At 44.4% G+C, this 24,873-nt stretch overlaps 2 protein-coding genes across 9 annotated transcripts; one reads left to right on the top strand and one right to left on the bottom strand.

Annotated features, from left to right (window-relative positions):
* Window positions 1-732: 732 nt before the first annotated feature.
* On the bottom strand, window positions 733-6,022 carry bcat1 (branched chain amino-acid transaminase 1, cytosolic). The gene is made up of 11 exons (XM_086022972.1): window positions 5,786-6,022; window positions 5,417-5,476; window positions 3,443-3,637; window positions 3,267-3,377; window positions 3,025-3,144; window positions 2,797-2,957; window positions 2,570-2,712; window positions 2,373-2,458; window positions 2,162-2,302; window positions 1,960-2,034; window positions 733-1,017 (listed from the first exon to the last, which is right to left on the bottom strand). Exons 2-11 carry the CDS (start codon window positions 5,462-5,464, stop codon window positions 979-981), a joined length of 1,119 nt encoding a protein of 372 aa, XP_085879098.1. The 5' UTR covers window positions 5,465-5,476; window positions 5,786-6,022; the 3' UTR covers window positions 733-978.
* Window positions 4,977-24,700, top strand: irag2 (inositol 1,4,5-triphosphate receptor associated 2). Of its 8 annotated transcripts, XM_086022947.1 has the most exons (40): window positions 4,977-5,372; window positions 6,875-7,527; window positions 8,141-8,245; window positions 8,462-8,642; window positions 8,719-8,777; window positions 8,885-8,960; window positions 9,626-9,784; window positions 9,862-9,979; window positions 10,088-10,138; window positions 10,225-10,302; window positions 10,442-10,498; window positions 10,622-10,681; window positions 10,777-10,841; window positions 11,257-11,353; window positions 11,444-11,590; window positions 11,763-11,864; window positions 12,291-12,442; window positions 14,093-14,204; window positions 14,419-14,629; window positions 15,210-15,247; window positions 16,213-16,312; window positions 16,637-16,766; window positions 17,042-17,105; window positions 17,684-17,733; window positions 17,805-17,893; window positions 17,974-18,125; window positions 18,300-18,381; window positions 18,457-18,511; window positions 18,586-18,616; window positions 18,745-18,885; window positions 19,757-19,891; window positions 19,970-20,117; window positions 20,200-20,243; window positions 20,354-20,422; window positions 20,953-21,008; window positions 21,221-21,319; window positions 21,637-21,762; window positions 22,065-22,091; window positions 22,457-22,608; window positions 24,080-24,700. In XM_086022947.1, exons 2-40 carry the CDS (start codon window positions 6,894-6,896, stop codon window positions 24,220-24,222), a joined length of 4,395 nt encoding a protein of 1,464 aa, XP_085879073.1. In that variant the 5' UTR covers window positions 4,977-5,372; window positions 6,875-6,893; the 3' UTR covers window positions 24,223-24,700. The 8 variants fall into 8 exon arrangements, with proteins under 8 accessions (XP_085879073.1, XP_085879076.1, XP_085879077.1 ...); XM_086022950.1 differs by lacking the exon at window positions 20,354-20,422; XM_086022951.1 differs by lacking the exon at window positions 21,221-21,319 and having other exon boundaries at window positions 4,978-5,372.
* Window positions 24,701-24,873: the final 173 nt, after the last annotated feature.

The raw sequence follows: 24,873 nt of genomic DNA, 5'->3' as shown, positions 1-24,873 counted from the left end.
GAAAAGGGCGGCCGCACATGCTCGGAGCCAAACGTGGCTCTTTGGAGCTGAATGGGTGCCATCTTCCTTTCGCTCTCCTTCCTCTTCCTTCTCCCTGGCTCTCTCGCTCGCTCCTTTGCCTCGGATTACACCCCGACGCCTCCCCCTGTGCCCTTGCGTGAATGTCACAGGCGCCTAAATAAGAAGTGACGGGACATCAAGAGTTTTGGGGTTCCTGCTTTTTGATCATGGACACTGCGATAGAACAACGTCGATTTACATGAAGCAAACATGAGGTGCTTCCGTTTTATAATGCGACAACTGCATCATCTCATGCAGGGGTGTGTGAACTTTTGTGCTCAAGTGCCATGTGTATTTTTTTTTTTTAAACAGACAGATAGGCCAAGTGAAAAGAAAAACTTGTAAATAAAATATAAATATAAAATAAATTCAATGTTTATTTTAGTAATATTTTTATTTGATGATTTAATTTTGCTCATCTTTTGATTGATTTAATAGTTTATTTTGAATTTGGCACACAAAAAAAATGAACACTACAATATATAAATACCCACACTAAAATATTGCGTACTGCTAGTTCGAAAAGGAGTAGGAAGAAGTTAAAACTTATTTAAAGGCTATTTTTTCAACAAATGAATCAAATGACTATTAATTTCATGAGTTGGGGGAAAAAATGAACATTTCTTATGCCATTTAAATCCCTGATGCTATTTTAAAAAAAAAAGGAAGTAATGTTGTTGTAGGAATGTAATTTATTAAGCATTCTTGCATGAGATAACAGCCAACTTTTGTTTATTAAAGCACTTTGGACATTTTTTTTTTTTTTTTTATGCCTAACAACAAATAAGGTACCACAGTACATTGCATGTACAGTGAAAAGATTGCATTTTGATTGCATGAGTTGATTTATTTATTATTATTTTTCTTTTACTTTGTACGTCTTGGTGAACGCACACATTCCGGGCTTCCTGATGACGGTTAGACCAGGAATGTCCAGTCGCTGGGTGTGCGGCCATACTGCAAGACAAAAATAAGTCCCAAAAAGATTGGCATGATGATCCTCTCCCCTTCCTCCAGGGTCCAAACAAAACTCCTGTCACCCAGCAAATAAAGTTCCCCTCACCCAGTGCCTCTTAATTGCGAACAAATCACAAATGAGAAAAAATGAAATTAAACACCCTTGAGCAAATCTGCCAACTCGGCCACAGAGGCGACACAACAGAGAGGAGGAATAATAAACAATCACAACAAAATGTTCCCCCAATCCGTGACAGCTGCGGAGACAAATCCAATTATTTGCCTCTCATTCTGCAAATTTGTTCTAATGGTCCAAGTGAGAAAGTAAATAAACGCACGCGAAGGGGAAACAAAAGGATGTGATTTCTAATTAACTTGAAAGAGGAACAGGAAGGGCGACTTAGTAAACCCATCTTTCATCCGCAGCCTCGGACCACTCGTTTGTTTGTTGCACAATGTTGCCGCTCGCCTCCAAATGAAATGTCAACAGATTTAAAGGCGCCGCGCTGTTTTGGGCGATTTTATTGTTCATTAAGCCTCGCCGCGGCTTGTCCGAGGCTTCTTCGTTTTGCAGCATCTCGGCTTTTTGAAGATCACAAAAAAAAAAAAAAAAAAAAAAAAATTATTGCTGAGGCAATAATTGGGTTTGTGCAATTACAGCGGGCTTAATGAGCGAACGCAGGAGTTTGCCACTCGGGCCTCTATCTGTGGATGAAGCCACAAAGCACATTGAACGGGGGTGCGGGGGGGGGGGGGGGGGGGCATTCACAAGGCACCCGAGCAGCACGCTCATCCCTCGCGAGGCCTGCGTGATAGATGGAGCGCTCATCTCCTGCCTCAGAGTGATTAGAAGAATAAACCGATTTTGTTCACCTCTTGAAGAGTTTTGTCACTGTACAAAATAAAAACAAACTAACTATTCCAACCTTGGTGTGCACCAACCTGGATATCCGTGAGTTGTTTCGAGACACGGGCGGCCAGCTGTGAACTCTTCTCCTGACAGGGGATGTGCAAGTGCTATCCAAAAAAAAAAAAAAAATGAATTAAAAAACAATTGTACTGCGCTAGCTTTGTTATTATGATCAATTTGACATTTGTGAAAAATAAACAATCACATACATTAGATTAGATAGATTTGGACTACCTCTCCCAAGTAGAATATGTCTCCCACTGGCCAGATCATGCAGGCCGTGCCGGAACCGAACAGCTGCTTGACGCGGCCCTGCTTGAGCGCGCCGCGGAGCTGGGCCATGTTCAGGTAGCGCTCTGTTACTTTAAACTCCCCCTTCAATGTTGGAGGGGAGAAGAGAAGGTTAAATGGGGCGGTGTGTTGGAATAGAATATTTGCGTGTTACCCATTTTCTGGCGAGTTCAAGGATGCTCCGCCGAGTAACTCCTGGGAGGATGAGGCCGTTCAGGGGTGGCGTCGCAAGCTCTTCTTCTACAAGTCGGAAAGGTAAGTATGGTATTAAAAAACAAAACAAAAAAAAAAAAAAAACACTCACAAATATTTTGAGCATACACAATGTATCGGAAAATATTATCGACTGACCTCCATCCTCATTGATCCAGTGAACAAAGATATTCATGGTTCCCACTTCAGTGATTTGATGGTCCTCGCCGTACAGCCACAACACCTGCTGACATCCATGATCCTTCGCTTCATACTGTGCATACAGGGTACCACCATAGTTCCTAACAAAAAAAACAAAAAAAAAGATAACACCACACTTATTTGTGTGATTATACTGTACATAACTGACTGTGCGGGTTTCCCACCCTCCCAACTTGCAGTCTCCGGTTCCTCCTTCCCATGCCCGCGTGTACTTCGGGTCGGCCCACAAGGAGATGACTTTTGTCGCCGCCGTAAAGTAAGAACCCACAAGGCTCATGATGACAAACAGCAAGGCTCGGCCAGGTTTTTGTATAGACAGAGCTGGCTGGAAGACAACAAATATCCTTTGATATATGTTGATAACCTTAAACGGTGGAGACTGTACTTGTTACCTCTGTGCTGATCAATGTGGGTCTGATGTAGAGGCTGTTTGAGTCTGAGCAAGAAATCCAGTCCTGGTCCACTTCCACAAGTTTCCTGATGCACTCCAACAACTCTGATGGTTCAAATATCTGAAAGAGGAAGTACATACTGCTCGAAAATCTATGAAGTAACATGGTGTGCCTCAAGGTTCAATGTTAGGTACTCTATAATTTATACTGCATATACAGCTTTTGACTTCTTTCGCACTTACTGGTAGACAAGCTCTCCTTGCCGACTTGACCATGCGTTCCATGTTGAGCATCGGCCTGAAGAGACGCACTCGATTGTCATCCCCTCGGTAAGCCTTCAGACCTTCAAACAGCTATGGAGAAGTTCGGATTCAACTGGGAGCGTTCCAAAGTCCACGCCAGGCTCATTTCGCTTCACCTGAATGGCATAGTGCAGTGACGAGCAGGCCGGGTGAAGCGGTAGGTTCTCGAAAGGCCGGATGAGGGGCGCCTGCCAGCCCTCGGAGGCATCCCACTCGATAGTCAGCATGTGGTTTGTGAAGACCACCCCGAAGGCGCACACGTCGTGATGGGTTACCGGCGCAGTGGACAGCTTGATGACAAGGTCTGCTGCCTAAGCGCATCCAAGATATCATCTCAGATTAGACGTTCACATCATCACTTAAGACAGTGGTTCTTGAACTTCTTAAAATATGTGATCGATAATATTGTAAAACACACATTGAACATTAACGCTGCACTTAAATACGGTGTATAAGGAAAGAAAAATCGGTACTCAAGTAATGATTAATTAAAATCAACCAGTCAAACTTTCTTTATATATCTCTCTTCATACAAATGGAAAAGAAAAAAAAAACGTTTCTCTCTCTGGGCCTCAGGACCGATGATTAAAACTTCAATCTTGTCTTGGTTAAGATGAAGAAAGTTCTGTGCAATCCAGTATTTGATGTGCAGGACACAGTGAAAAATCACATCCAATGGACTGGCGTCATCAGGAGAAATTCACACCGTGCCTCCTAATGACACCACCAAGACGGAGCATAAATTAAACAATAAATGACCCTTGAAATTGAACCTTGAGGCACACCATGTTACTTCATAGCCTTTCAAGGAGCATTTACGTAAACTTTCCATAAAGGATAAAAAACATTTGTGTTAGTGTACAGCACCAATGAGGCCAGCCAGACATTTAGTCTATTTAAAAGAATGGCGTGCCGCATCGAACGCAGCGCTAGGATCCAGCAGTACCAACACCATTAATTATAAAATAATAATGGATTGCACATAAAAATTTTTACATATAAACAAATAGTTGTGAAAGATTAAAAGCAAATGTATTATACTTAATAATTTCAGTACAACTGAACTGTACTTAATATATGTACTGAACTGGGTTTAAAAAAAAAAAAGCATTTAACCACTGAAGCGTTATGCACTTTGATCATTTACTTCAGTGATTCAAGCAAGCACCACTAGGGGGAGCCCACACTTTGACAACTACTGATTCAACGTATTGAATGTGAATCAGTCCACCTCTGTGTACCGTAAATTCAGACACATTACTCATAACTTGGATTAGACCGTTATGACCTTCCTCTCATGCAGGTTACCCCAACCCTAATCCCAGATTATAAACCAATGAGCGACCAACAGGCCTGCACTTTTTTTGTGTGTACATTTTGTCCCATGAAATAAAGTCTGTGCTCCCAATTTTTTTCTTTATGTTGCCGACTGCTCACCATAAACAATGTGACACATGAGGAGAAATTTTAGCATGCGTCATAATCCCTTCTCGCCGTTACCTGCATCCCTCCGTTCACACTGTGCTGTCAAGTGCTTACGTGGCTATAAATACTGTATGAGCATGTCTGTCTTCCAGTGTGTGTGTGTGAAGGAGAGAGAGCGGTGAAAGTAGATAAGGCCCACTGAGCCTTTTGTACTACTCAGGGATTAGGACCAAATATCTGTTGGGTTGTTTCAGAGCAAACCACACGACGCCCTGAAAGTCGGCACACACCTCCCACTAAATGAAATTGAAAGTGTGTGTCTATGAGCTAATCTCTACCTGAGAGCTTCGGCTACTTAGTGTGAGCCGGGACAGCGTATTCTGCTGAGAGGAGGTCCGGACCACCGAAATTGTGACCAAGAATAAAGACATAGTCGGGCCTCGTCAACTCATTCCAACTCTGATGGATTTACTTCGAAATAAAACAGCTGGATGATGCTCTCAAGGCTTTTATTGCAATTTTGGATTCTTATTCTTCAAGGAGCCACTGTGGGGATTTTTTTTTTTTTACGCGAATCATCACAATCGATACGTGTGAATCACCACGATGCTGCAACTGAGGGTAGGCGATGCACTGTATTTGTCCGCTATAAAGCATCAAAGTACCTTGAAGCTTGGAATGCTGCAGTCACCCTTCATGGTTGGAGTTTCCATGATGACAGAACACTGTCAAAATTGTCAAAGTAAACACACAAATCAGGATTTTATGTTTGTATTTGTTCTGAAAGTGCTACCTTTGGCTTCACTGTACAATGTAATGATCTAATTTAAACAAATCAAACAAAATCAACCAGCTCTAACAAGAAACATTATATTGGAGTGGGTTGTGATAATGTTAACAGTACGCAATAGTTAAAAGCCAGTGTTGAAATTATTTTTTAACCATCTATAGAGATGCTATTCGCCATCTCCTCACCATTTGGTAATATTAATCTCAAGTATTTAAATCAAAAGTTTTAGTGTAGTGAAACATACCTTTAAAGCAGGAGACGTCTGGACTGGGTAATAATGAAATAAATTGGAAGTCAAACCTTAACCTGAGAGTCAGGTGGAGTTACGCCTTTAAAATAATATTTACACAATTATATTTTAATATTCAAAATGTTTACGCCCAGGGGCGAATTACATGTTAATTCAGAGGCGTAGGGTTGAATTCGTTCCGCCGTTGATGAGCTATTGTTGTTGTTACCACGTCCGAACACAGAGTGGCGCAGTTCGCTTCTTTTTTTAGAGTCCCGGTCCCTAACTCCGAATGCGCATGCGCGACGCGAGCATGGTGGAATTGATTACAAAATCGAGCTGGTAACGACAACTTCTATGTGTTTCTTTTAAACGTGTCAGGTAAGGATCTTTTTTTTTTGTAATAGTTTTTCAGGTGTCTACTTTTTTTTTTGGCGTTGATTAACTGCTTAGGTGGAGGGGGGGGGAATGTTTTTTCTTTTGTTTGAATTATTTCGTGCCTTTTTTTCCACTTCTAACCTTCACATTTCATCTTAAATGGCAACTACGCCAGTTATGTCGAGTGTAGATGAATAATGTGTCTTATGGTAGTGATGTGATTTACTTATTGTTTGAGCGTCAGCTGAATTAGTTTTAATTATCCACACCTGCTGCTTTTTTTTTTTAAACCTCAATCAGAATTTTATATTTATTTTCTATTTTGCTATTGAACAGGCGTAGCGTATGGATGATTAAAAAGTACATTTTCTTAAACCTGCATTTAATTTAATCATTCAAGGTAATCCAATGAATAAATATTTAAATATCAAGATCATTTGATAAGGAATGATTGGGCATTCATTATCTATTTTTATCCGCATTAGGTTAATGTTTGACATTTTCCATAAACCTACGTAAAATACAGGTGAGCTAAATGTAGCTAGCCTAACTGTGTGTTGTTGTTTTTTTTGTTTTTTTGTGTTGACCTGGTGGAGACCTTAAAAGTTCATTCTTTCATCCTTCCTTGCTTATAAATTCACACTCTACTCCTTCCTCCTCCCTTCCTTTTTTTCCCCTTCAATTTAAAAAGTGTGTATCCATATCCATACTCTGTCTTCCACCCAGACTCCAGCCTCTCTTGATCATGGACGACTACCCGCCCCAGCCAGCACGACGCCACAACCCGGTGGACAGCATCTGCCGCAAACTTCAGACCATCCAGTGGCGCGGTGACCGGGAGCCCAATAGCCCCTTCCAAATCCCCAAGCTGTCCTCCAGCAGCTACGACAGCCCCCAGTGTGGCCTCAGGCACAACCTGGAAGCCATCTTGAAGAAAGGGGTCCACGGGAGCAAGGAGAAAGGTGACGGAATGCTCAACTCTGCGCCATTTGAGGAGATGGCTCCCTCCATTCCATCATCAACTCCTCTCACACCGGCAGCCGGCACCTCTGCTATCACATACGCCATCACGAGTACCCTTGGGGAGAGCAATGGTGTTGATAGAAGTGCGATAAAACCATTCAAGGCCTGGCATAAGTATTGCTCCACCCCCACGGGCCAGACCAAAGACTCCCCGTACTTCACGTTCACACGAGGCGGACCCCAGCCGGCGCAGCCCGAGAACGGAAGCGGGCCGGCTCCCTCTCGCACCTTCACGCCAATTCGCAACACCGTCTCTTATGATCTCAACTTCAGCACCGGCAACAATGGGAGCTCCATGGAGGGTGAGCTGCCCTACCCGGCTCTGGTTGTTAGAAGACTGTCACTGGGAGATGGAGGTAAGCAGGTTCTATGAGTCTCCATTTGTCAAAAAGCGGCATTCGGACTAATATTGCGTTTGTGTAATATGAGTTCAACAGCCAAATCCAGCCATTTTCAGCCATCTCGGGGGCGGCCATTTTGCCACTTTGCGTCGACCTGTGATGTCATTTTCAGTTGACAGCAAGTGACAAAATGGCCGCCCCGACATGGACAAGAACTGATGGATTTTACTGCTTAACTCGTATTCCACAAACACAATATTAATCCGAATGCGGTGTTTTGACTAGTGGAGCCGCATAGATCGTATTATTGTCAGGAAAATTCTGGGGTTGACTTCCACTTTAACACTAACAAAATCAACATTGCAAAGGAAAACAACATGCACAGAATCCAATCTTGCACAAGTACTGCAATATAAGTGGGGAAACAACTACTGAGTGTGTGAGAGTTCTCTAAAAGGCAAGATAATAATGAGGAAGCTGACTAAAGTCAACCTGAATACAAACGTTGAGCAAATGCGACCCAACTAGAAAATGGTTGACCTCATATAAGGCAGCACAGAGTTTTAAGTTTCCACCGGTGCCCCGAGGAGGAATTGCACATCATGTGCTTGTCTTTGCTCGCGCTTAGGAAACACGCCGGCCTCCGAGAGCAAAAAAATGGCAGAAGTCAGTCTCATCTGCGAGGAGAATCTCCTCGACACCATCTTCTATGCTTGTGACACGCAACGTCGAGGTAACACCGACTAAATAATTTCACTCGAGCTCGAATGGGAAACGCCCGTTTCGGAATTATTGCTTGTTTTTCAGTAATAGTGTCTTCTATCTGTCGCTCCGATGAGCATGTGCTGCCTTTCGTCACTTTTTGTGACTATTTTTCCCCAAAAGAAACGCTAGTGATTTTTAAGCCCTTATTTTTGTTCTTTTTTTTCTATTGAATGCCACCTTCTAGGTAAGGTGTACGTGTCTCACATTGTGGACTTCCTGCGGCACACCACCAGCCGCACCTCAGAGGACACGGGGCTGGAGGAGCTCTGCAACATGCTGGACCCCGAGCGTAAAGACGTTTCCATCGACCTGGACACGTATCACGCCGTCATGAGGGAGTGGATTGACGACTGCCGCAGCAATAGGTAAAGGAATGACCAGAGGTCGGCGCGCCCGTTAACAGGCCCGTGATGTCACTTTGGCTCCTCTGTTGCACTCTAGCGAAGAACCATCAGAAGATTTCAACCAGGATTTAATCAAAGCAAGAGAAGGCATTTCTGGTGAGTATTTGTCCCGTAAGTTGCTATTTTATTTTATTTTATTTATTTATTTATTTTTATAAATTCTTTCACAACATTCTCAACACTGGTGTCCATTTCTATTGTAGCGAGGAGGTCCATGCTGCTCAACATGACCTCAGGAAGCTTGGAGGGCTTTGGAGGGGACGCGTCAAAAGCAGAATTGTACGTCCATTGCATAATTATAGGACAATTTAGGCACTGACATAAAAAAAAAAAAAAATGTCAAAAACTATTTTAGATTTTATGTTTTCAAGAAACCTGTAATAAAGCATCAGATCATTTTTTATTTGTTAGGCTCCAACGTCAACAGTTTACAAGATCCTGTTACAGAAAAACAGACACTGAGAAAAAAATCTTTCCAAATATTGTGGAATAAAGTCTTTGCAATTAAACTGTGATTTTTTTTTTTTTAATTTTTTGAAAAAACTTTTTTTTTTCCCTTACATTACGTCTATGCATACTCACAGGCTAGCTTGTCATTTCTGCTGAGTCATGTAGCTCACTTTTTCTCCATCTTGATGAAAATTAATATTTTAGAAGCCAAGCATAATTATTACTACTATTTAAAATATCTGTCGTCCAATCAAAGTGACACAAAATTGTATCCAATGATTTAAAACATGTTTTATTTGCAATATTTGATATGCAAGTTGGTCGTCGAGGGTCAACAAAAGCCGTATGGGAGGAGCTCAAGACTTAATTGGTATTTGAAATATTTTGGAATGACTTCTGCCGCGGTTGCAGTTTATCTCGGGAGGGGCAGAAACCATCCTCCAATTCTGCAAATGCCCACTCCAAAACCCTCACTTTGCTTCTCTCCTCTACAGTGAAACATCAGAGCTTGTGCACTGCCTTGCCGACCTCCAGATGAGCAACCAGAAGCTCCGGGAGGAGGTGAAGAAGCTGAAACAGGCGGCGGAGGGCATGGAGGAGAGCAACCAAAAGCTCACCGATGAGAACGAGGAGCTGCGCAACCAGGCCAGAGTGTAAGATGACCTCACGGGGTGCCGGCATGCCTACCACTGCAACATCCCCCCACCCCCATCCTCCTCCTCTTCTGCAGTCACCAGCAGCTGATCCACAAAGAGAAGATGCTGCATGATGAAGTGGAGGAGATGAAGGCCACTTTGAGCTGCACGGAGGAAGGCAGAGCTCGCGCCTCCGCGCGCAGCAGACACGTGGTCAGACAAAAATCACAGCTCGCATAGTCGCGCATGCACGGCTGTGAAAAGTGCCTGTGTCGAGCCGCCAGGATGATAAAAGTGAAGTAAACCGCTTCCTCTTTCCAGGAGAAGGAAAACCAAGACCTCATAGCCAAGATTGCTTCGCTTCAGGACGAGGTAGATTTTCATTTCCACATCTGCTTAGATGACCACATGGCTACGATGCCCTAACTTTCTCTCTCTCTCTCCGAATGGCGTCCCAGAACTTCAAGGTCGCCATGGAGATGGACGAGCTTCAGAAGAGAATAACGGAGCTGTATGTCATTAACGCTGACCTTCAGGTTAGCACAATCTTTTCTTTTTTTTTTCTTTCAGTATTTTGCTCTGCGTTTGTGCTCCTATATTTTTTTTTTTTAATCAATTTCTACGTCGAGTGCCACTCAATGCTTGGTTGTGTAACGGTTGCGTCCTTGTCCTTAGGTGCAGATTCACTCTTTTGATGCAGTCATCACTGAAAAGGAATCTCTAATACGAGAGGTCATCGTGCTTTTCATTTTTTTATTATTTTTTTATTTTTCATTTTACTGTTGACCCATCTGAGGTCTTGCCAAAGTAACACCTCCTTTTTCCCCTCTCAATTATTTTCTTTTCTTCTCACAGAGGAGTAGACAAATAGACGAGCTCAAGGTGGCAGTGGAAGAATATTCCTCCATCACGGAGGTGTTTTTTTTTTTTTTAATCTCTATAAGCGATCCTGATTATTTTTGCTTTTTCAGCAAATTTAGCGTTTGACTAATATCGGTGGTTTGTTTCAGTTACTAAGGGCTGACAAGAGCAAACTGGAGAACCACATGCAGATGATGCATCAAGACCTCTCGGGGTGGGTTTCAGATATAAAAGAGGAGTACTTCCAACTGTGCCGTGAAACCACACAGGTGACGGCCTGTTGCTGTCATAATCTCACTCGATCAGGTGCGAGCGCAAAGCCAAGGGTAAAGATGCACCGGAACCTGGAATCAGGAAAAGCTTGGCTCGGTGGATGCTTCGGAGAATGAGAGCTTCATCCAAACCAACTTCAGATTAAGCGTCATAATCATATCATAATAATTTAAAATAAATCATATTGGTCTGAGAATTGATCCCTGGGGAACTCCACATACAGTATTACTTTCATTCATTCTGATTTGACATCGTTTAACAGCACATATTGTTTGTTTGCAAGATAGCCAATAAGCCTTTTAAATGTCCTCATCAATATAATATGATCAATTCTATCATCATTTGACTCCCAACAGCGCTGGAGTGTCTCTTTCGGTAGCCTACAGGTTGAACCAGAGCGCTTCAGGATCCTTGCAGACCGAGCTGGCCTTGGCTCAGTCACCACCACTGGAGGTCAGCACTTCACCTGCGCTTCAATCAGCAGTCTTGCACTTGACAAAATTCAGATGGATTTAGGTGAAAGTATGACTGACTCCTCTTTAGTCCATCTATGGCGTTGACCATTTGCCCGCCAATATGTGCTTTGCCTCGCCACTGGATGAGACCCTGGACCGAGAGGTGCTGATGATGATGCACGGACCCAACCCTGAAATCTTGTCTCTGGATTTCAAGGAGCGTCTAAACAGACTGGTAATGATATTTGTAGCCCAAGGGCATGTCCAGGGACCATTTTTTTTCCCAGCCTTTCATACCAAACTTTTCTGAGTATTAATAGCCAGGCCTGTTGAGCTGTTTAGTCACCCTGAATGTGTTTTTGCTTTCAAACCCTAATTTTTTTTGTTCTTCCTTTGGTGTCCTGTAGAAAAGCGACTTCAGACAAGACGCCACCGCCGTTGTGTCCACACTGAAAGCCTTACAAAGCGTCCGCTCGGAACCAGGGGGCGTCACAGACACCGGCCTTGAGGTGGCTTTCGTTTCTTTCTCTCTGCTTCGTGACTCATGGCAATTTTTTCGGCATCATCTTCGTCCACCTGTTGCGCGTTTTATCTCACATCACTTCGTAGTTGTTTCCCCGCACACTATCTCTTACGTAACTCCCTCGCCAGCCCCATCCAAAGCGGCGCTGTTTATTCGGTGTGTTGTAGCGTGAACACCACTCGCTCGCTCGACTTTCCTCCTCTATTGTCCCCCGCCCTCCTCCCCCTCCAGCTTTGTTGCCGCCCTGCATTCATTAGGCACGTTCGGCCATCATTAGTTGAGTGCCTGTAAAAGTGAAGGCTCCTCAGAGAGTCAGCTGACGGCCATGGAAATAATCTGTCACAGTTATGTGTGAGGTGAACATTCTGGCCCGCGAGAGTCTTTACACCAGTTTGGTCTTGTCTTTGAACAGGCGGCGCAGGTCGCACTTGACGCAAGAAGAGAAGACTGGGCCTTAAGACTGGACCAGCTCGCGCAGTACACAGACTCCATCGAGAAGGAGCTGGTCAAAATGGCCAGTAACGTGAGGAGGTCACGAACGGAGATCCTGCACCTTTCAGTCAGGTAACGTTTTCGTTTTCGCCTCAAGTGGGGGGAAGGACTTGTCAGTCGTAATGACCTCAGAGGCCCGTCTCACTTTGGTCCTGGGCTTCAGGAGGACTGCGTTTGGATAAGTTGGCTTCCCTGGATGGCTGCGCGTGTATGTTTTCCTTTCCTTCCCATGGAGTAGACACACAAATTGAGACAAAAAAACATTCACCTTAAAACTGATTTACCATTAAAAGTAGAGGGAGATATACTAATGCTAGGCTGTCGAAAATCTCTTCTGTGAACGACTCGTGGTTGGAGCAATCTGTCCCCAGCAAACCACGTTCATATGTTTTGGTCGTGCCCCAAGTTAGCGCCATTTTGGGCATTTATTTTTGATATTCCTCCCAACTCCCTATCCGCGATTTTTGGTAACGATCCCCCTCCGCCCGAGTGTGGAGCTACCAAAAATACTTAAACGAGCCTTGGCTTTAACGACTCTTATGGCTCGCAGGCTAATCTTGCAACTATGGAAGCTTCCCCACCCCCCCTTCACATATTCGCTGGGTGAGAGAGGTATTCAATAAATAGTAGAGACGGGTAAGGTTTTTTTTTTAGGACCGATACCGATATTTGGAGCCGATACTCAATTTCAGTATGAAGGAAAGTATTGGCATCAAGAAAAAAAAAAATCAAAACTTGTAACTTTGTTGAAACATCTTTAAGCGTATGTTTATTGGACATTTTTTCAGATTTGCATAGTTTTTTTTTTATTTTTTATAATTATTATACATTTTTGATAATATAGATCTTTCTTCTAAAATTCTTATGAAGTTCAGGGAGCTCCAAGAGTCATCAGCGTTATCTCAAAACGTGAAATGAAAACTCATAGCTCCCTATAGTTTTCTACAGCAAATAAAGTTCCCCATAATTTCAAAATGACAGAAATGTTAAAATTGCACTTGTTTTTGTGTTGATTTCAAACAAAAGGTACAGTGTTTTTTTTAAGAAGAATAAGAAGGCCTTTATTGACCCCACAGTGGGGAAATATTCAGTTCCCATGACCAGTAACAGTTTTAAATTGATTTATCGGCTATCAGATTTTTTAAAAAGGCCGATACCGATATTCGTCAAAATGCCAAATATATGCGCCTATAATCGGTCTATCCCTAATTAAAACTATGTCCAACTGGCAGTTTGGGTAATTGTGCGCGTGTGTGTGCGCGCATGCACAGCGTGTGTGTGTGTGTGTGTGTGTGTGTGTGTGAGAGAGTGCACAGCTATATAAGAGAGTCACTGTGGTTCAGCCCCAGCCCAGAGAGAGAGAGGTCAGACTGGTGCTCACAAACTTTAGATGAAAAACGGCTTATTCCTCATCCCCCAAGACCTCCTCATCCTCCACAATATCTTTCACTGGACCCTTTTTTTTTTTTTTTTTTTTTTTTTTTTTTAACTACACAGTAGTAGGAAAAATTGGAACCTGCACTGGGCCAGTTGGCGAACTGGCGCTGGTCACCCTGGGAAACAAAATGGGACACTGCATGGGCCTGCGGATTGGGTACAGTATGTCCACTGTACTGCTTTGGAGCAGCTCTCTCCGTCTCTTTTGGACACTGAGAAAACCGCTTTGAAAACCTCGCATGCTTGTAGTCACTTTCCCGTCATTTGATGCGTGTTGTCGTGCAGGGTGCAGGATCAGGAGAACCAGAAGCGGCAGCTCAGTGAGGAACTAGCGCAGCTCAAGACTCCTCAAGAGAGCAGAGAAGGCTCATGCCAGACGCCTGCACCAGAGGATGAGGTCAGTGAGTAGCTCGGCAGCGTCTCTGATTTGCGTCGCTTGCGTTTGCATCGGTGTGGCTTTGACGAGGGCAGACGCCCACGCGCATCTCGCTCATCAATTTGCGCTGACGTCCACTCAAGCATTTGCATAATAGCGCCACAAATACGAGCCGGGTGCTGATTCATTTCGAGTACCGTCACCTTGGTTGAACCTCGTCTTTGTGTTTTATAAGACCGGCGATGATCTGGAATGGGATGAGGAGTACGCCCTTCAAGATTTCCTGAAAAACGAAACGGCGGCGAGCAACTGTCGAGCGCCGGATGGAGTCGCGGAGGACGAGAAGTGGACGGTGGTGGACGGCACGGGCGAAGGAGAAGCGAGGGACTCGTCCACTCCTGTGTCTGCCAAACCTGAGTCTTCCTCGGACGGACAGTGTCTGGCGGGCAAGCAAAATGTTTTTTTTATATTTTCATTTTTTTTTTATAAAGTGATGTTAAACCAAAATCGCCACAGAGTATCCCACTCTAGTCGGTTAATAAATGAACTCCCAGCGAGATTAGATAACTCTAATCCACGAGTCAAAGGACACTCAGCCAGGCTTGAAGCATCAGCACAGGTCACATCCACACACACACACACAAGAAGCCGGTGGAAGAAGATCCCTGCCTTCTATGGTGGTTCCATTCAAAGGGCTTGTGTGTGTGTGTCAAAGCGTCTTCCTCAAGGCCCTTCTATGGCCAGGTGTCAAGCAGTCTGAGGCCACGGAGTGAGCAGTAATCCCCTCCATTCCTCTCCTGCTTGAGTGGCTGGCCGGTAGAGAGACCCAAAAAGAAAAAAAAAAAATTGTGCCAATGCCGTCACTAATGCCACTTTGGCCGTGGATGAGATCCCGACCCCTCGGCCCCTCCCTCCGCGTGGTTCTTTTCCCAGTACCCCGCGTGACCTAAAATGGAAGAAGGCGGGGTTGCCATTTCTCGGGACTTCTGGATGAATAAAATTTCTTTGTGTGTGTGTGTGTCGCAGAAACTCCAGAGTCAAGGGTGAGCCACCATTGTTTGCAGGTAAAATGAATTCTGAAATTGCTTTTATTGCAATGCCAGCGCAGGGTTCAATTCACCCCGCAGTGTTCACTTTTTTGAAATAAGGTCCTCAAAATGGATTGGATTATATTTTATACCAAACGGTCGCATCTTCATCTATATAAACTAGGGATGTCCAAGTTAAAGCATTAACTATGGAGATTAATTTCAATTTTATAACGCTTAAAAAAATTAACTCAGTTAACTCAGTTTTATTTACTTCATGTAGCAGCCAACTTCTGATCACTGTCACAAAAACTGACTTTTACGTAGTCAACGGCTCATTGGAGAAATCCAAAATAATTTAAAATACAATATTAGATGTATGTCGTTGATGTATTGTTCAAGTGTTGCATTTTACAAGATATGAATCGCATTCAAGGATCAAAGAAAGCTATTAGAACAGTCTTTTAAATCGAAATATACTTTTATATTTTTTCCACATTAATTCCAAGATTTTACTCTATCGGTTCCAAGCTTCGTAAAAAAAATATATATATAGTTGAAAAATATGATTCATTGGGATTATGGAAAATTTTGCTTTTAATTACTTTAAAAAATTGTAATCGTTTGACAGCACTAATATGAACATAAATTGAAATTACATAAATTATAAAACATGTTTAAATATGCTCAACAATACTGAAAAAAAAATGGAATATTAATTTGAATGGAACATTTCAGACAATCTATCCTGCCGCCCTGGGCGGCCGCGCATATCGCACACGGCCAAAAACGCCACTGTTGACTATTCAAAACAAGCGACACGCCGGCGCATAATTTAAGACGAGTAAATAAAATGAGAGATATTAATGTTCATAATCCTGGCAACATAGTCTTCTCACACAAAGAGTTTCTATTTCCAGAGCGTGCCTGCAGTCCGTTGCGTATTCAAACGTTTCACCCCCCGTCTTCTATTTCCGACTCCATGTAATGTTTTTTTTCAGGCCGAGGCAGCGGTACAGTCGGCCGCCCACTCACAAGCTGTCCGCTCCGAGAACGCGGCGGCGGATGCCCTCCCTGATCCGGCCCACTCGGAGAGCCGCGGTAAGACCTCCGCCGCCTCCTCCGCTGACTTTGGTTCCATCTCGACGCAGATCTGTGCGTTGAGTCGTCCGTCCGACACTTCACGTGTCGTCGTTTATGGGAGTGAGTCATATCCTGAGCCACTTGCTCGCTGTAAAAGAAACTCGAAGATGCTGAACGGAATTTTGCAATTTCTTGACACAACTAAAATGAAGCTTTTTCGGAAAAAGAATATTTAAAATCATCAAACTACTATGACCTTGAAATGAGGCAAAGTGGCATCGAAAATGGATTGATTAGATGTGGGATTATTTATTTATTTATTTTATTTTTTGTTCTGCCCAGGGGCAGAGATGACATTGTCTCCATCCGAAGACGCAACTCCGAATGCGAGCACCTTGTCTGATCAGGACCCATCAAAGATGCCGACCGCAACCAACAACAAACCACATGAGGTCACTTCCACCAATGAGAGGTGAGTTAAGATATTAACACGAGCAGCAGCCGAATTAAATTTCACCACTGCTGTTCCCATCTGACATCACCTTTCGACCGCGTTTCATCATTTCCCTATGACGTGATCCTGGCCCACATTTGCTAGTCAAACGCCGTGTTCCTGTCTGTGGGCGGAGTCACGCTGGCTCAGTAGTTTCTCTGCCGCCACGCTTTGCACAAGCATCCTCCGATACAACGAAATGGAAGACGATGCGTTCACTTCCAAGTTGTTGAAATGGACCGTTCTGTGCGCAGCTTCCAGCCGGCCAGCGAGGAGCACAAGGGGGGAGACGACGAGGGCGACGTGAGCCGAGCGACGGTCAGTAGCGCAGAGGAAGCGATTTGTGTGAAAGGGAACGGCTTCCTCGATTGTCTGCAGCGCACCACTTCCTCTGTTCTCGTTCCTCTACTTCGCTACAACACGGGGGGGGGGGGGGTGTTTTGACGGGAGGTGATGGGATCTGGACCGGCGGAAATGTTCACTCTGGGGTGCCGGGAAAAAAGCACTTTGAAAAAAAGTAGCTAACTTCCAATTTTTGTGAGCTAGTTTCCGTTTTATGTGTCAAACCGGACCTGATGTACAGTTGGAGTATTGCGCAATATCCCGTTATGTGGCTCAGTCAGAACACTCACCTTACTCCATGGTGCGAATGTTCACACAAGTGTGTACGCAGGCGGTCCACCTCCGCCACTTAGCGGCGTGCCGCGCGCTCACGCACACACACACACACACACACACACGCGCGCAGCTGCAGAGCTCTCCACAAAATTATGTAAGAATCCAGCCAAATGTCTCTGGCGCACACCGTGGAGCTCAAACGGCGTCACGCCGCAATGGGACAGGTATGCTCCGTTGAGCGATAACGTGACAATTCTCGCTTCTCGGAACGTCTTCAGAGCCCGATCCCGGACCAGTCGGCGCCGAGACCCGCGGCGGGTGACGCCGGGTGAGTTTCCCCTCACATTTGTATGGGTATTTCGTTTTGCGCGGTGTTAATGCTAACGCGGCGATTGTCAGCACAAGTTCGCTTCCCGTGTTGGTTGAAGAGGAGGAGAGCGCGCAGGACGGCGACGCCGCGGCTCCGACGGCAGAAGCCGGCATGGCAGGTAGGAGGCCGAAAGACGTTTGTGTACGCTTACTCGCGTCTGAGTGTGAGTTTCGCCACCCACACGTCTTTTCCCTCAAGGGAGCGCGCCGCTCGCCAGCATCAGCGCAACCGCCTTAACCGACCGTCGGCAGGCAAGCGTGCCCGTGGTACAGAACGGCCAATCGGAGAGCAGCGTCACCTCGGATTCGAGTAAATCGGAAGACAAAAAGGGGAAAAATAAGAAAGAACTGGTAAGATTTGCCCAAGGCGGAGTCAACATCTTTTTTTCTAATCCAATCAAATAAAATCCTTCATTGTGATTGCGAGTTTTCAAGGTCCTTGAAAAAATACATGAAAATATTCATGTTAAGGGTAATTTGGTCGGGGGAAAAAAGAGTGAAACAACCGATTGTTGTCCTGCACAGGAGTCACAAGGCGCTGACACCACCCAAGCCCCGAAGGAGGAGCCGGCCAAACCTGACACATGTGCAACCACTGAGAAAGAATGTACGTGTCATATTATTAGTTATTGACACAGAAGCGTGATTTGTCAGGTCACAATCCTGCTCATTTCTTCTCCAGCTGAGTTGTCAACAATCTCTGACCATAATGACTCATGCACTGAAGATAAGCCCAGGTAACACATTTCAAGCCGTCAATATGATTTGTGCATCGTGGTTGCTTTTCCTAATTGCTCGTTTTCCTTTTCAGCAGCCTGTCAGCCAATGACAAGGAGATTGAGGTGTGTTCAAGCCATGCTAACTGTAACGCCAGCATGTATTGTAATGGTGAGGAATCCTAGGCGGGGGAACTCAGGTTGAAGCCATGAGCGTTTTTTTTTTTGTTTTGTTTTTGCGTCCTGCTTTTCAGTCCGAGTTCCAGCGTTTGGCTCTGGGCTTCAAGTGCGACATGTTCACCTTGGAGAAGCGACTCCGGCTGGAGGAGCGCTCGCGTGACCTGGCCGAGGAGAACGTCCGCAGGGAGGTGTCCAGCTGCCAGGGCTTACTGCAGGTCGGTTGGCTTTCAAATATTTTGCTCCATTTGAAATGACATTTTGGGGCTCCCCGTCGTTTTTTTTTTATGATTGAAGTTTGACTAGCGCAAGTCGTAAAATAATGGAATTGCTTTTTTATCCTCCCCCGAATATTGCGATTTGCAATGGGATTTAAACACAAGTAATAAATTAATCTGTCATTTTTCATTGAAAATTCAGTTGGAGAAAACAAGGTTCGTGTGTATGATATACGTATAAGTATCACCGGCTACCGATGGATGATTTTTCACTTGCTAAATCAAAGGTGAAGAATATCAAAGTGGCCTTTTGATTTCCCCAAATGTGGCCTATGTCAGCAAAAGTTTGGACAATATTAGAGATGGACCGATATGGTTTTTTTCAGGGCTGATACCGATTATTAGTAGTCAAGGAGGCTGATAACCGATTCATTTTTAGGAAAAAGGGAAATATTGGCATCAAAATCTAAACAAAAATGTACTCTGAACTTTGTTGCAACGTCTTTAGGCATATTCATTGAACAATGTTTCAGGTTTGCATAATGTCCGCCTGCCCCCCCCCCACCCCCCCTTTTCAATTTCAAGCAATTTTTTGACAATATACATCTGTCTTAAAAAGGATAAATAAAAACTTAAACAATAACTCCATTTAGTTTTCTACAGTAAATGAACATTTCAAAATGACAAATGTTAAACTTCCACATATCTTTGTTTGGATTTCCACAGTTTTAAATTGATTTATTAAGGGCCAGCAGAGCTTTGAAAAAGGCCGATGCCGATATTCTTCAAAAATACAAATATCGGTGCCTAGATAATATTGTATCATGTCATTGCATCAATATTTATGTCCAACATGCGCTGATCCTGCCAGGCTCTGACTCCTCTCTGTGAGGATGACAACCAGTCAATGGAGATCATCCACAGGCTCCAGAAGAACTTGGACATCCTCATCCAGTCCATGACCCGAGTGTCAAGTCGCTCTGAGATGCTCGGAGCCATCCATCAGGTGTGTGTGTATCTACAAAGAACTAAACATATTTTTGGGGGGGGGGGTTTTCGTAATAATCATTCGGGGTCTTGCCAGGAGAGTCGCATCGGAAAGGCGGTGGAGGTGATGATTCAGCACGTGGAGAACCTGAGGCGGGTGTACACCAAGGAGCACGCCGAGCTCCTGGAGCTGCGGGGGACGCTCATGCGCAACGAGAGGTCGTTCGGATCGCACTCTGACAGAGGTAGACGCATGCGCTGAAAATGAACCGGAGCGGTGCCCTGACCAGACTGTGCGTTTTTTTTTTTTAATTTTCCCCCCCCCAGATGAATTCCGTGGCAAGAAGCCTCCGACGTCACAATACTACAAGGTACCGGCATGGTTCTGTCACTCACACCTGCGTGTGATGTCTCCTTTCTGTTTATAAAGTTGTGATTGCTTCATTTCCCCCCCCCCCCCCCCCTGCATGTCTCCATTCAGTCATCATCCCGGCGGGTTAGCATAGCGGCAATACCTCGCACCGGTGGAGGCAACATGCACTATGACATGGTGAGGACACTATCGACGCTTTGCTCGTTTGTCATCACACCACCTCATATCTGTCATGCAAAAATTGGACGTCAATATCCAAAGATTTTTTTTCGAGTAGTATATGTCTATTGTAAGATGGATGCTTAAAGGGGGGGGAAATCAACCCAAGCATTTTTTTTTTAAAGAATATGTTCCTAGCATGCCCACTAGTTGAAACGCGGCATTTTGATTAATATTGCGTTTGTGGAATAAGTGTTAATCCACTCGTTTTTAGCCATCTCTGGTGGCGGCCATCTTGTCATTTCTGTCGACTGAAAATGACATCACAACTACTCAAGGCTCAGGTAATGACCAGGGATGTGACCATTCGCAGAGATGGCTAAAAACGAGTGGATTAACTCTTATTCCACAAACGCAATATTTATCAGAACGCCTTGATTCACCTAGTGGGCTTGCATAGAACATAGTCTTGAAAAAAAACTATGCTTGGGTTGACTTCCCCTTTAATACTACGTTGCGGCTGTTGAACATTGTCATCCTCAATACAGATCAAACAGGATGGTGCAGAAAATGAAGCAGAACGGCTCACCAGGAGATCTCCGTGGTAAGTGCCCAGCTTGATTTGCATGTTCCCGCAGCCCGGATTGTGCAACTTAAATTTCTTATATAAAGCCATTTAAAAAAAAAAAAAAAAAAAAAAAAAAAAAATTTTAAATGCTTCCAATGACTTGGCTCGCACGCCAGAGCCACGGTGGCTCGCTAAATCGTTGTTTATCCCCCTACCCCTTCCTGCCATGTTGATAATGGTGTTTACAGGAATGTGGCAGGGAAGAACATGGCGCGCCCCCCACTTAAACGCTTTGTTAGCTCTGCCGCCTGGGTTGACACTGAAGAGCCCTCTGGCATGGTGAAGGGGTAAGGAAGGTCTCACTTTTGGTGCGGATCTATAAAGATGGCCGGAGGAGTCACTATTTCCGTGGGAGCTTGTGATCCGAATTGACGGTGATGGCGCCGCCTTGCATGCATCCAGCTGCCCGGTTTGCCCGCAAGTCCTGTGTTGCATGTTTGGTCCCGGCCAGCGTGGCCACGAGAGCCGGAATGTAGAATTGTGCTGTTTGGAAGCGGGAATCTCATCATGTTGGCATGTTGACACCCACCGGCATGACCGCCATTTTGCAATCGGCGCGCGAAATAAGTCGCGGGAATGGCTGACGGGCGCGGCGTGCCCGCAGGACGGCGCGCGATAACCCGGACCCGCGGCCGGTGGACGAGCTGGAGGAAGCCGGGCCGGAGAGGAGGAGGTCCAGCCTCAGCGAGCTAGGCAGCAAACTCACCTCTCTCATTCTGCCCCTCAAGACGTTAGTCCGTCTCCGTACGCAACTTTCTGCAAGCTAACTGAAGACGATGGAAGGGTTCATCATTTAAATTCAGCAGAGAAATCCAAGTTGGGATGTTTGGGTCATTTATTCAGGTCATAAATGATGAAAGTCTTCCATTGCTGTTCTGGGCTCGCTTGTCTTTCTCGAATTATTTCTTCAGCATTGAAGAGACTTTGTGGCATTTTGAAGTCTTGCATGAATCTCAAATTCGACCTGCCCGCCACGAAATGTTATTTCAAGAGCAAATCTCAACTGTCTTTTCCTCCTTTCGCACCATTCAGAAGTCAGGATGAGCTCTTTGTAATGCTGTAAGTGCGCAGCATGGCGAAGGGAAGCCAAAGTGGGCTGAAACTGAAATGCATGCAAATTCATCCGTGCCACTTGCAAAGCTGACTCATAATCAAGTGTTTTGAAGCCTCGCTCCCAAACCCCGGCAACATTTTCTCCCGCTTTTGCCCGCGCATGCTCCCCGTCCACCTTACAGTGTTTTTCGATTATGCTGATGAGCTCATGCTTTTTTTTTTTTTTGTTTAACACATCTTTGTCACCAAGCTCTCGACCGCATCGGATTAGCATGCCGCAATGCCTTTCCTGCTGTTTTCATTTCTCATCCCATAATTTTGACCCGTTCTTTCTCCTTTGACTAAACACGGCTTCTCCCCACCCCATCCAGTCCGAGTTCCTCATCCAGCCCTGCGTCTTCTGACCAAGGACTGTCGCAGTCTCTGGCCCATAGCTTGACCTCCACCCGGGCAACGGCGGCCGCGGTGGCCCGAGGCAGCAGGGGGCTCTGGCTTTGGTGCGCCATGGTGCTCGTCCTTGTAGGTAAGCGCTCTTCGAAACAGTTGTCAACCAGTACTAGTACCACTAGTGGTATGCAAATGATTGAAAGGCCTAGTACAGAACAGTTCAGTTATATTCAACTTTAAAATTCAATGCATTTACAGTAATTGTTATGATTCAATCTTTTATTTAGGAATGATTTTTAATTACGTTTTAATGAGCAACTTATTTGAATTATTTTTCCTCTTACGTTTTTAACTTTATTCTACATTTACAAATGCTTACAATTTTTCGTTTAAAAAAAAAAAAATTTTTTTTGTATTCCAACTTTAGTCTTGGATATTTTTATGTAAACGTTATTTTGGATAAATATGGCCGCCTGTATTTTAAGGTTGGTCAGTGGAACTTAGTGAGCCAATTATTTTTTTGGTAGTTGTACTTGGTTTGAGAAGATGTAGACAATTATAAGGATTTTTTTAGCCTGGGTCCAAATTGACCCGGAACATACTACACTTTAAAAACTGTTGGGCTATTTCATCAACTCAATTCATGGGTTGTGTTGGATCAAATTCCTGGGTTATTTTTCAGAGAGTAAGCAAATAGTTGGGTCAAATTAAATATTGTTTTATATGGCTAATATGTTAACCCAACTTCTCTGATGATTGATGGGTCATATTTTCTCAGCGTAACCAATTTGTTGGGTCAAATTAACCATGTATTGGTTTATATGGCTGTTAACCCAATTCCTGTGTTGTTGGGTCATATTTTGGGGTCAAATTTTCTGAGAGCAACCATATTCTCAAACTAGAGTCCACTGGAAATGAATGGTGAAATTGTGTGGCTTTTTTAAGGGTGAATGAGTTGAATGTGTGGGAAGTAGGAATTTTGGGGGTGTTGAAAAGCTGAATGAGTTGAACGACTTGAATTTGTGGAAATAGGAATGGTGTAAAAGTTAAAAGTTGAATGTGTCAATGGAAATGAATGGTGAATAGTTGAATTTTTGTGGGTTTTAAGGGTGAATAAGTTTAATTTTGGGAAAGTAGGAATTGTGAGTGCGTTGAAAAGCTTTACCAATGTGAGCTGAATGTGAATTTGAAATTGGACTGGTGGAAATGGGAAATGTTGAAAGTGCCATTGGAAATGAATGGGGTTTTTTTGGGGTATAAAATGGGAAATTTGGGGAAACGAAAAAAAATACTAGCCCGGAAGGCATGAATTTTCTGATCGTTTTGAAACTTGAATGATGTCAATCGGATGAAAAATGTGGAAGGAGTCGCACACCGAAAAAGTGGTCGGAATAAAATGGAATAATACGTTTAAAGTGTAGGAATAGCATATGTGTGAAGGCAACCCTTATGGCCTTAATTAGACCAACATTCTTTTTTTGGGGGGGGGTTAAACTGACCCAAGTTGGCGTCGGTCCATTTCTGACCCAATAATTGGGTTAAAATGACCCGAAATTATTTTGACCAACTATTTTTAGTGTATCGTGTTAATGTCGTCTCCTCATTAGGTCTCCTGGCTTTGTTGGCCAGCCTGGTGATGCAGCCCGCTGTAGACGCAGCCCCCGTGGGCACCAGCGACTCCTGGATGACCATCCAGCAGCTGCTCTGGCCTTACACGGGCCTGCGACACAATGGGCAGCCCCCGGTTTAGGCCCCCCCCCCCTTCCCCCACTTTTGGACCTTGGGTAGACAGGGACATGGCCGGCCTTCTCCAGATTTGCCGGTGCACTTCGGAAGGGTGTTGAGGATCGTGTGGCGCACTGAGAAAAACAGTCGGGTGGCGCCTGAAGGGTCCTCAACCTGGCTCGAGGCGGGTGCTGGCTAACCGTCGCTGAAGATTTGACCCAACGAGCTAGTCTGAGTCTGCGCGTGTATGCCTGTGTTGAAAAGAGGCCACTGACTACTTTTTATGGCTGCTCAACAGAGTCTCATTTAATCAAACAACGCCCATGTTGCGCAATCATGTTGTCAGCGCCCATCCTCGGAACCATACCACGGTGCATTGTTCACGGACAGCTTTTTAAACCCACTTAATGCACTTGAAGGTAACTGCTCTTGTATTCATGTCCTTGGCAGACATTTTCTAACTTTTTAAAGCTGGTGGTAATAAAATTTTGTTTTTAAAACTATATTTATGACTACTTTTGGAGTGAGTGATATGTGAATTTAACTGTGACAGTCTTCCCATCAGTTACCCCCCCCCCTCCCCCATTTTTTTTTTTTTTTGCAGTGGTTATCACCGTTTTCAACTTTTGTATGTTCCAAAGATGCGTGAAACTTTGCATAAATAAAGTACCCAAAC

This window comes from Filicampus tigris, chromosome 22 (genome assembly GCF_054856515.1).
Source record: "Filicampus tigris isolate MCC_2025a chromosome 22, RoL_Ftig_1.0, whole genome shotgun sequence".
Lineage (NCBI taxonomy): Eukaryota > Metazoa > Chordata > Actinopteri > Syngnathiformes > Syngnathidae > Filicampus > Filicampus tigris.
Note: the sequence above shows the minus strand (reverse complement) of the source record. Positions and strands in the feature narration are given on the sequence as shown.